The 11726-nt window shown below is 43.3% G+C and overlaps 2 protein-coding genes across 6 annotated transcripts in view; one reads left to right on the top strand and one right to left on the bottom strand.

The window, feature by feature from the left end:
* wnt5b (wingless-type MMTV integration site family, member 5b) overlaps nt 1-11726 on the top strand; it is an 86634-nt gene that overhangs the window by 40748 nt on the left and 34160 nt on the right. For 3 of the 5 annotated variants that reach the window (XM_013908821.1, XM_013908822.1, XM_013908820.1), the window contains one exon: nt 2995-3084. The exons of the other annotated variants lie outside the window; for them this stretch is intronic. In XM_013908821.1, coding sequence (XP_013764275.1) covers nt 3067-3084 — 18 coding nt within the window. In that variant the 5' untranslated portion in view covers nt 2995-3066. The remainder of the gene's footprint in view (nt 1-2994; nt 3085-11726) is intronic. 5 annotated transcript variants of the gene reach the window in all.
* Nucleotides 7030-10829, bottom strand: fbxl14b (F-box and leucine-rich repeat protein 14b). Its single transcript, XM_005725291.1, has one exon. It carries the CDS (start codon nt 10176-10178, stop codon nt 8976-8978), a length of 1203 nt encoding a protein of 400 aa, XP_005725348.1. The 5' UTR covers nt 10179-10829; the 3' UTR covers nt 7030-8975.

The following is an 11726-nucleotide window of genomic DNA, read 5'->3' as shown; positions in this document are numbered from 1 at the left end:
AACTGGCTTTTAAAACATAACGCATAACTTTTAGGGACATTTAAAGTGTCTAATATATGCATTTTAAGGTTAAAGCTCACCATTTTCTGCCATGCCGTTTCTACATTGTTAAATACATGTTTCACTGTCTGCAGTAACGCAGGTATCTGTGATGGCATCACTTTCAGCATCTTCCTCCTGCCCTCTGTTGCCCTCTAAAGACTCCCACCCCCCAAAAAACATCTCTGAAAAGTCATTTTAATGGAGGGAAATCTGCTCCATTGCGCAGTGCTCCCTGTCAAACACGTGTTCAACCCCATCGACTGCTGCTGCAGTTCTCTGTCTCCCTTTCTGCCTGCTTCCCGCGTTTGAGAAAAGCATGACAAATTTTTTTAACAAAATAAAGAGAAAGAAAAAGTTTTCACTTTATTGATGCTTGAATGACAAGTTCAACTGACAGGAAGGTACGGAGAGCTGGCAGAGAGGAACACACACACAAAGCGAGTGTCTACGCACATGCATTATGCACGCGGGCCTTCAATCATACGTATGCGGGAAGACAAGCACACACAAGCACACCACACCACCCACGCTCCCAACACACTGTCTCACCTGACAAATTAGAATGAGTGCGAGCCTGTTGGTTTTTGACTTTGCAGGTATCTGTCACATTTCTGTCAGAGCTTCACGTGGTTTCACATCAAGACAAAGAAAGGCTCTCTCTCGCTCTCTCCCTCTTTCTCTTCCTCTCTCCGTCCTTCGCCTCCTTCCTGCCGTTCTCCGTGTGGAGCAGAAATAGGGAGCAGAAGTCAGCATCACATGCTGCATAATTCTCAGTCTTCCGATTGTAATTGCCAAGGCTTTCATAAAACATTCAGCGGCGACGTCCATGTTTTGATTTTGAATAAAGCAACATCTTATGTTTAAAATGAAAGATTTAGTGTGTTGTTTTCCTTATCCAATCTGTCGGAAAACAGCACAGAATGGCTTGTCTGGCAAATGTAACGACGCTGATCATTTTCTTAACATAGCTCTTGCTTAAATATCTTTATAAAAACTCTATACTATATAGCCATAATGGTGATGACGGACTGAAAATTCAAAGAGCCCACAGCGGTATATGACCTGATAACAGCATGTGGGAGATTAATAAAAAGTTGAACACCCAGAGGATCTAAGATTGAAGAGTGATTTATTGCTTTAGTCACTGTGAAATGATTATCAAATATGCAAAAAGTCCTCTTTTATTTTAATCATACGTTGAATATGTCCGGGTTTTGACAGCTGGGGAGCCAATAACACGCCATCTGGGTGTCACGGAGTGCTTGCATAACTTGAACTGATTCTTTACGCCACACTACCAGAATATGGCAATGTAGCTCTTTTGTTTAGTCACCCAATTTGTGCACAGTGAAATATCTCAAATGCAACAAGTGTGCAGTGGCATAAAACAGTGGAAGCACTTATTGTCCCCAGAGGATTCACTACAAAGTAGCAGTGTGTTACAGTACTGTGCAAAAGTTTTGAGTTACATTTCATTTCTTTATATTTTGCAAGAAAATTTGGAAAGTAAGTGCACAGATTTATTGAAGCATGTGTGAACATACCCAGAAGTACAATATAGAAGGCGAAAACAGAGTTTGTACAACCCTAATGAGCTTGAAGGTCAATGTTTGCGATTGTTTGACCACCTTTATTCTCCAACACACCCTAAACCCTCTTAGACAAACTTTGACCTTTTGTTAAATAGTCTTCAGGAATAATTCTTCAGGTTTCTCAAAGGACATTCAAAGCTCTTCTTTGGATGTTGGCTGCCCTCTGTTTTGTTGTGTCTCAAGATGATCCCACACTGCTTCAGTAATGTTGAGGTCCAGCTACGGGAGGACAATTGATTACTGATTATTTTCTTTTTTTCACACATTTGGGATCATTGCTTTCTGAAAGATGAAGCTGTTATCAATCCAGATGGTATTGGAACATCAAAATATGATGTTTTTTCTGCATCCATAATTCTGTCAATTCTGACGACATCGCTGTACTCACTGTTGTACCTTTCTCCTGACCTCCGTGCATATTGTGATAATTTGAGGTGAAATGTTCAGATTTAGATTCTACCTCTTGTCCCTGAAAAGTATTCTTCTTAATAAAACTTAAGAAGTTTTGCCTAATAATAAATACTAAGATTTTTATCAGTGAGTTTCTCCAGTTTGTTTGTTTTCCTCAAAGGAATAATGGGATCCTGTCTGGTGATCCCACTATTTTACCTTTAGCACCTCTAGGAAATTATACCTTAATCAGCTGATTGGCTCGTAATAAAAGCAGACATTTGCTGCAGTCGAAAACCAAATTTTAAAAAAAAAGTAAAAACTAAGATGAAGACATGAAAATGTTAGATGTGTGTCTTTAGAGCAGTTAAAACCACAGACTCGCCTCTGTCTAGCAGGCAAAAATAATCAAATTCATTTGTTAGGAAGGTTTTTCACTAATTCATCAGTTACAGGTTGGATAATGTCAGTGTTCCTTCTTTTCCTGTAAAAGTTAGATTTTCAGAAGTGGAAAAAAACTCTTTTGACTTATCCCTAACGTCTTACCTTTGTAGAAAAGCAGCTCATTCCTTTGATAGGAATGTGCAGCAGAGGTGTGTGTGTGCCTCGTGTGCAACTGAAAATAATTAGCTGGTCTACTGGGCAAAAAAAGCACAACTGCTTTTTTATTTTATTCTTTTACATAGGTCATTTTAATATGTGTGTGCACACGTGTGTTGAGCCAGATATTGTTGGAGCGTGTGTGTTTGTGTGCGCACAGACGGTATTTTAACATGGCTAGCCGACTTCTTGCAGCCCACAGTTAAACAGTGACTCACAGATTCCTCTCTCCCTCTCATTCTCTTTCTCACCAACCTCAACTTTTTCTCATCTGTTTCTTTCCCCGTTCCCCTCCTCAATTTTTACCACTTCTCTACTTTTCTATCTTCCTCTCTCTGCTTTACTGCCTTGCTGCTGTTCCTATCTACAGGTTGGGTGCTGACTACAGCAGACTGTCGGACAGAGGTGCTTTTTCTTCCGCTTCTCTGCCTCTTCCCTGACTATGCCAGCTTTAAAACCAGTAAGTTACAGTAAAACCACACCATCCCCCCTCTGCTCTTTTAATGCTATTTTTGACCAACACCGGTTCTGAAAAGTGTGTACAGTATGTGCATGGATGCCTAAATCAGAAGCAGCGGTACATGTTCTTGACTGGAGCTGCTGGTTTTAAAAAAACGTTTCCTGAAGCACATAGACACACTGAGCCCCCGAGGGCCCCGGGGACAGCTCTACAGCAGACGGTAGAGCAGTCCACTGTACCTCAGCGACACCTCAACACCAGGTGCCACAAAGAGGAGGAAGGAGGCAGGGATGGTGGGGAAAGAAATGAGAATTGTAAGGGGGGGGCTGAAGAATGAGAAAGATAAGAAAGGAGCACTAAAGGAAAAAGAGAAATAAAGTTGGTGGTGAAAAGAGAATGACAAAGGTAAGATAAGAATGGGAAGTAGAGAGGTGAGAAGACAGGAAGGAAATAAGGCTTCAAAATAAGTTGACAAGAAGAATAAGAAAAAAAGGCGAGGATGAAAGCTGACCAGCAGACAGGCAGAGATCTAAAAACAGGCCAGAAAGACAGACAGACAGACAACGCAGCAGACGGGAGAGACAGAAGCTGTTGCAGCCAAAGGCATGTGGGGGAGGGCAGTAGCACTCCGCTGCTAATATCCCTGCTGCTTTGTTGTGAAAAACCCTAGTTCGCCTTTTAATGGCGAACTATTCCTTTAATGATAGCAGTAAAACACTCTCGCACACATACATAACACCGTTCCTCTCCACCTGACAGGAAATGTGGTTCAGAGCGCAACGTGACAAGTCACAGTTCAACTTTTACAACTTGCAGGCCAAACACACACACACACACACACACACACACACACACACACACACACACACACACACACACACACACACAAAACAGATTTCAAAAGCAAAAACAGCACTATGAATAGTATGAAAAGGTTTTCTCAGTGACCTATATGCAGCAGAAATGTTGGTTTTGTCTGATTTAAGTGCCTGTAAGTTTTTGAAGTAACTTTGTTTGGGAGCTGTCAGTCATGCAGGCAGGCAGGCAGGATCTGTGAGGGGGAAGAGACAATCTCACTGAGAGGAAGCTACAACATGTTCTTTACATGAAGTCCTTTTCATCCGAGCTTCCTACAGTGCACACGCTGCTTTGCCCGAGCGCAATGCTGAACCTTTAGGATCCACGACAAAGTGAAAACCTGAGGAGAGTGGTGGTAGTCAGGTGATCAGCCTTGTGTGATATTCATCAACAAGGATAAGTAGAGCTTAAAAGCATAGCAGTGGCTCTCAATGTTATTCTGAAGCTGTAAATTCCTCTTTGTTAGCCATGTGGATCAATCATGTCTGGACATTTGGTTTTGCTGGCTAAAGAGAGATTATATCATTAAGCAACCATAGAAGATAGGACCTTGGATTGGATGTGGAAATTACAACTATTTTAATTTGTAAGCTAGCATGCAGTTTTAATTGACTTTAACTGAAGCAGACAAGCTTCTTCTCCCAAAAGCTAACATTCTTGTGACCCTATATGTCCTATAGTATAGGATCAGGCAGGAGCCAAACTGTTCACTGCTTTTTAAGATGGATTATAAATGATGCACGTGTCATGTGCAAAAAACGAACCAAAACTGCAGGAAGAGGGACGGCTTTTCCTGCTGTGCATTTGTACAGTTATTACCAAAGAGAAGTGCAACTGTCCTAAAGGAGAGTGTGCACTCAGAACATTCAGTGCAAATGAGCTCACGTGTTTAGTTTTTACACAAATCACGATATCTTCATGCAAGTTACTTTACTGTATAACCTGTTTTTTGTACTTGCAGTCTATGCACAGAGTGATATATCATGCCTTCTAAGCACATAATGCTGAACACCCAGGATTTAAACTCACTCAGCTCTCTCTCTATTTGTTCAAAATGCAAATTGAGTCATTCTGTACAATAACATTCATGTTTGTATTCTCCTAAATTATTGATGAGATTTTGTTTTTAATTGAGAAGAAAACCTTCAATATTTTAAAGTGGGAAGGGCCGATGCCTCTTAGTTCTTCCGGACAACCTCCAGGGACTTACAGCAAAACAGTGAGGAGCAAGCAGATATAATGTTAAAACATGAGAGCTCTTCACTGTGTTCGTGTGTCCCCCAGTAGCACCCAGCAGCGGGGGGCTCAGGAGCAGAGTCTGACCTTTGACCTCCCTATGGAGTGTAGTGGACAAAAAGGGATTTTCCCTGTAGGGATTACTAAAGTATTGCATTATCATTTGAATGTAGCTGATTGCATCTTCGTCAGTCTACACTTCAGCCTGCCGACCTTTCTGTAGAAACCCACGATATGACCTTCTCTTCCGTATCTGCTCGGTAAAGGTCTGCATGCACAAATGTCAAATGATAAAGAAACAATTAGTTGCGTTGTACGTCTCCCACTTCTGTTCATTAAACAGCATCCAAGCTACATTTTATCTCAGTGTCACACCTCTTTTACTTTACTCCTATGGCTTCATGTCGCCTTGCTGCAGCATGTAGGAACTCCTAATCTAACTCAGGCATTTAGCACATAAACACACATTTTCTGGTAGATTTAAAGCAACACTAATGCAGGGTCAAATTACATCAGCAACAGTAGCTCATAGCATTCTGTGGCTGACAAACAGGTTTGAGATGCTTCTGGGACAAAGCTGCTCAAAATGTCACAGACTGTGTCTCTCTTTTTTCTTTATTTTTTCCACATCTCAGTGTGCACTGGTTGCAGCGTTATTGCACAAGACCAAAGGCCAGCTAAAGCAAACTTAAGAAACAGCAAACACTGGCATTCTGTGAGTGTGTGTGTGTGTCTTTCTTTCTGTCTTTCTCTGTCCCTGTGGTCAACAATCCCTCTGCTGGCCTTTATCCCCAAATCCCCATGGACAGAGAGTCAGGGGAGAGGGAATGCTTAAATGCTTTGAATGATGGTGTGGAATGCTAAAAAGCAGTCTGTGTGTGTGCGTGTGTGCATGGTGGTAAGTGTGGGGGGGGGGCCCAAAGTAAGGGGGAGAGGGGTCTCTTGCCTGGTCTAGGATCTGGTATGCGTGACTGAACAAGAGGAGGAGAAAGAGAGGAAGAGAAGAAAAAAAAAAGCACCCAAACCTGCCTTTCTAACTTCTAAAGGGAGACAATGGCTACTGACTGGCCTGGCAACCCCCTATGTGTGCGTGTGTGTGTGGTGTCACTTCACACACAGGACACGTCCTGATGGAAAGCAGAGAAGAGGGAGATCTGCTCTAACCAACTTTTAGATCTCATTACGCCGCACATGCAGCTGCACAGACGCAGCTCTGCCACATGTGAAGTAAAACACTGCGAAAAGGATCCAGACTAAATGCCCCAAACCCTTCATTTAAACCAGGAAATCCACCAAATACACCCCCCAAAAAAAAAAACCCCTGAGAGTTGCATCTGGAACTCAGTTAAGCTAAACACCTTTTGGTAGCGTTGTAGAGGACAAAAAAGAAAACAAAACAGACGTTTATGATTAGAAAAAATCAGCAGGGTAGAACAGTTTCCTGCAATAAACGCCTTGGTGATAATTAATTACACAGGCCCTGGCAGCCAAATCAAGACGGCAAGCATCCATTTTGAATCTGCTCATAAATAATAAAACAACACAAGAGAAATTTTTTCAGCCCTTTTGAGAAGCAAGACAGGACTGATGAGGGACAATGCTCCGAGATGCGTGGGCGATTATTGGGAGTAATGTATGAAAATAAGAGACCTTATTGTCTTAAATGCGCCTGAATATGGAATATATCTTTGTAGGACAAGAGCAGAGCAGTTGTGATTGTCTTTATGGGAAACAAGATTAAAATACCTTGTGGGTATTTTTTTATATTCCCCCTCCAAAAAAAACAAAACAAAACAAAACAGAAAACAATGGAGCGCTACACCTACACAAAAGTAATCCACACCGCTCTCGTTCGTTCATTATATAAATATCTTTAATTGTTTTAACCGTAAGAATATAAAACAATTTAATTTTGGGATTCTGCATTTTTTTTTCTCTTTACAAACACATAATATACAGTACATCTTTTTATTGTCAAACACACGCACGCACACTCACTCACACACAGCTTTTTCAGCAGGACGCACATCCGTAGATTAATTTTCTAGCAGGTCATTGCATTACATTAAAACGCGCACACACTGGCGGCGGTGTGCGTGCGCGCGTGTGCATGTGTGTACAGCCTAAATGCATGTGTGTGTGAGAGAGAGAGTGAGATGGGGAATAGCGAGGTGGAGAGAGGGTGAGTGAGTGAGTGAGTGAGTGAGACGCAGTCTGCTTGTAACCAGAGATGGGAAGGGAGAGAAAGACAAATAATCGATTACTCCTTATTCTAAGCATGTCTCAAAATGGATTTGGGGTATTTTTATTCAGGGGGAGAAGGGTGAGAGATGGTAGGAAAAAGAAGAGGGTATAAAAAAAAACAAAAAAACTCCTCCTCCTCTCTCTATATACCGGTGAGAGCAACGTGAATATGAATGTGTCGGTATAAACGTGGGAAAAGAAAAGCCACGAACCCTGATTTGTTTCCACGAATAAAGGCTAAGATATAGAAATCACTTCAATTTGAAGTACGACGCTCTGAGCAACATTCACTTGACATTTATCTCCACCAGCATCCCTTTCACAACAAAAATACCTACAGCCTAATAATCCTGTAAGGACATACACTGGGTTTTTAATGACGGTCCGATCATACCTTTAACATGCATCTATCGTTATAGAATCACTACAGGCATAGGCTTGCAATCGCATCTCCTTTATATTGATCAAAGCTTGAATGCAATGCATCTCTAAAAGGGTGTAAAGTTGGACTTTATCCCTTTAAAAAAAAAAAAAAAGGAAAATTTTAACAATATAAAAAGCTCTTGCACTCAAGCAGGTTTTTAATGTATTTTGCATAAAGCGACGTCCTCTCACTCTCTGACTGGATCTGACAGCCCGCCTTCCCCTTTCCCCCTCTCGTGGCTCTCTCTGGGAAATTGCTCTTGTTTATGGGGGTAAATTAACAAAGGTAGTTAGATTGTGTCCTGGTCTCCTTTCTCTAGCTCTGCTCAGGGAAGAGGGAGGGAGGGTAGAGAGAGGCGATGGAGGGATGGGGGAGGGGGCAGACACAAGTCCCTTTAGGCACATTTTCTCCCAGTCTCTCTTTCCTTCTTAACAGTATACACCCTTTGAAAATAACCACATACGAGGTAGCCAAATGTTTTTTGTGTGTCTGTGTGTGTGTTGGGGTTTTTTTGTTGTTTTTTTTAGGCGTGATGGCTGTAGCGGAGATTAGTCGTAAATGCCTCAGACTCACTGCAAAAATAAAAGTCCCACATTAAAGTTTTAAAACCTCTGTTTTTGACTTTTAAGGATGGATGCAAGTTTTCGCATCCAGAATTTTCTGGAAGCAAGTGTCAGGAAGAGAAGCCGATTCTTCCATTAGGGAAAACGACACCTGATTGGAAACAAAATCTGGCAAACAAGCTGAAGTTATTCTAGTCCCAAGTCCAGTTTTTGTGAGGTCTTAAAACTCGATTTGAGACCAAAACATTGCGTTTAACACGGATTTTCGTGAGCTCATGACAGAAGTTTTGAATTGCTTTCTGCCAGGTTGAATATTGGAGTCAAACACTGATTTCAGTCCTGCAAGGCCAACAGAAAGAGAAATAAAACATTTTGAGCATACATCCTGGTCACATGGGAGAAGCACACCTTACACAGAAGGGGGAAAAAAGGAAGGATTTCTCTCTTTTTAAATAAGAAAAGAAACTCCTCTGCCCACACATCCCTCCCTTTTCCCACTCTGTCTCCATCCAAAAAAGAAAAATAACACACTCCCAAAACAAAAACAAAAACCCAAGCATTTCCAATCACCTCACTTTCTCACTCTCTGTCATCTGCCAGAGTCCCAGGTTCAACACTTTAAGGCAGGGGAGCTGTGTGATCCTCTCCAGTCCCCTCTTGGTGATCTTGGTACATCCATACAGGTCGATGCCCACCAGCTGGGTGAGGTGGTCCGCTATGAGCTCCAGCCCTTTGTCCGTGATGCGCACACACTGTCCAATGTTAAGGGTCCTCAGCTCGTGCATCTGCCTCACCATCCGGTTTATCCCGTCGTCGGAGATGTGACACGAGCACAGAGACAGGGACTTGAGCTGGTACAACCCCTGAGCGATGTACGCCAGAGTCTGGTCTCCTATCTTGTCACAGAACGAAACATCAAGCCCAGAGAGTCTTAGGGTGCCCATAGCAAGGTGCATTGTCCCCGTGTCGCTTATGTTGTCACAGGAGCGTAGGTTGAGGCTCCACAGGGAAGTCATATGTGAGAGGTGGATCATCCCTGCGTCTGAGATCCCCCCACAGAAGCTCAGGTTCAGTACCCGGAGCTTGGTCAGCCCCTTGGAAATGTGTTTGAGTGACAGGTCTGTCAGTTTCTGACAGTCTTGGAGGGTCAGGTACTCCAAGTTCAAGCAGCCCTCTGCTGCACTACGGGTCATGCCCGCCAAATGTCCAATCCCCACATCTGAGACATGTCTGCAGGACCTCAGATTGAGGCTCTTGAGTCTGTGGAGGCCCCAGGCTATCAACAGAAGCCCAGTGTTGGTAATGTTGCTGCAGCCACCAAGCTCCAGCACCTCCAGGTTCTTCAGATACTGAGCAATCCTCCCTAGACTAGAGTCTGTTATCTGCTTGCACAGACTTAGGTTCAAAACCCGAAGTGATGGGATCTCCTGCACGAACGCATGGCCCAGCCCGTTATCCGTGAGGTTGTAGCAGCCGGACAGATTGAGGGACTCGATGTTTGGCATTCCCTGGATGACATAGCTCAGGCTGCGGCGCAGAGACAGGATCTGGACCCTCCGGATGCCCCTGGCCTGGAGGCTGGGGAATAAGGAGGGATTCGCCCTGCGGAGGTGCAGCTTGGCTTCCACCCCCCTCCACACTGACTTGTGGTAGGATGCGTCCCTCCAAGCGATGCACACTTGGGCTACCCTGCCTTTGTCCCTCACGTCCAGATAACTGAAAATCATTGCCAAAATTTCTGGGAAGAGGCACGAAATGTGCGTCTCCATTGTTTTTCAAAACCCAGGCATATAAAAATTAATACTCCACACCTCCAAGGCTTAAAAGAAAAACAGAAGACTTAACTCAATCACACCCTCCTCTCGCACAAAATGCAAAAGTATCAACAGTCCCAGCTATCCACAGAAGTAAAAAAAGAAGAAGAAATTGGAGTTGTGTGTTTCTCTCTTTTTCTCACACTGAACTGTGCAAAATCGATCAAACTCCCTCCAGTGCCACGTGATCCGGTCTGGTTGCGCAGTAGGATTCAAATGTATTAAAAAAGAAAAAAGGGGGAAAAAACAACAAAAAAGAGCGTTTATTCCTGCCTCAACCCCTCTCTCCGCCAAAAAGAGGAGGAGAGGGGGCGAAAGGAAGAAGGAGGAGGAGAGGAGGAAAAGCGTCAATCCTTCCCCCTCTCGCTCCCTCTCTCAGACGACGCTTCCTTGTATTATACCTACAAAAAGCCTTCCTCTCTCCGCCGTGCGAGGATCCAGACGGTCATACATTTCAGATTAAGAAAGTAAAAACAAAACCAACTCGCTTACCGACACGTATTAAGAAGCGACCCCATGGTAGAAAAGCAAAAAAGATAGAGTTGGAGCGGCTTTATAGGCAGAGCGAGAGAGAGAGAGAGGGGCGTCCTGGGCTCAAAGCCTTTGTCTGCTCTTTTCAAACCGACTTGGCAGGGACCCCAGCACTCTAGCTGTACCGAAGGGGTGGAGGGAAGTAATAATATCACCCTGGTCTCTTTAAAATGTATTTAACGACAACCACCGTTACTACGGGCGTTTTAATAGCACGTCGTTACACCGAAACGTTCTTACAATGATTTAATAGCAGATGTAGCTTGAAAATAATTCGCTATTTTATCGACCCACCCCTACCCCCTCCGTGTCACACAGTTGGTTTGTCCCGCCTCAGCTGGAACGGTGCGAACAGTTTCCCTTGGAAACCAACTTCTTACAATTCAGTTCACTTTGGGCTTTAACCCTTTGAGCGGACCACACGGGAAACACAGGGAAGCCAAGTGGAGAAGCTCCTTTCATTCCGCTTACTTGGCATGAACGTTTAGTATTTTTATTCTGAATTTGTTGTTATTGTTGTTGGTGTTGTAACTAGAGGGCTTCTACAGCTGCCAGCCGCGTTCATTGTCTTTTTTTGTAAACAGCCCCTCTCCGTCCACTCTCCTCCAACACTTTACTTTATTGCAAAACCAGAAAATAAACGTACTTTTCCAGAGACGATCAATCAACATGTCATCAGTCAAATACTGGGAAGAATAACTGTGGCTCCAATAAAACAAAACTGAGTTTAAAGAATAGTTTAAATAACGCTGAAAACAATGTACAACCCGTGAGTAAAATCCCTTTTAATTAATTTGAACATGCTTTATTGGCTTGGTATTTGGCAGAAAGTTGCCAAAGCCTTAAGACCACATCAGAGGTTGTGTCAGCGTGTGTGGGTCACTCCCTTCACTACACAGGCACACACACACACACACACACACACACACACACACACACACACACACACACACACACACACACACACACACA

This window comes from Pundamilia nyererei, unplaced genomic scaffold (genome assembly GCF_000239375.1).
Source record: "Pundamilia nyererei isolate P.nyererei 1_Seehausen unplaced genomic scaffold, PunNye1.0 scaffold00014, whole genome shotgun sequence".
Lineage (NCBI taxonomy): Eukaryota > Metazoa > Chordata > Actinopteri > Cichliformes > Cichlidae > Pundamilia > Pundamilia nyererei.
This window is presented reverse-complemented; position numbering and strand designations above follow the sequence as displayed.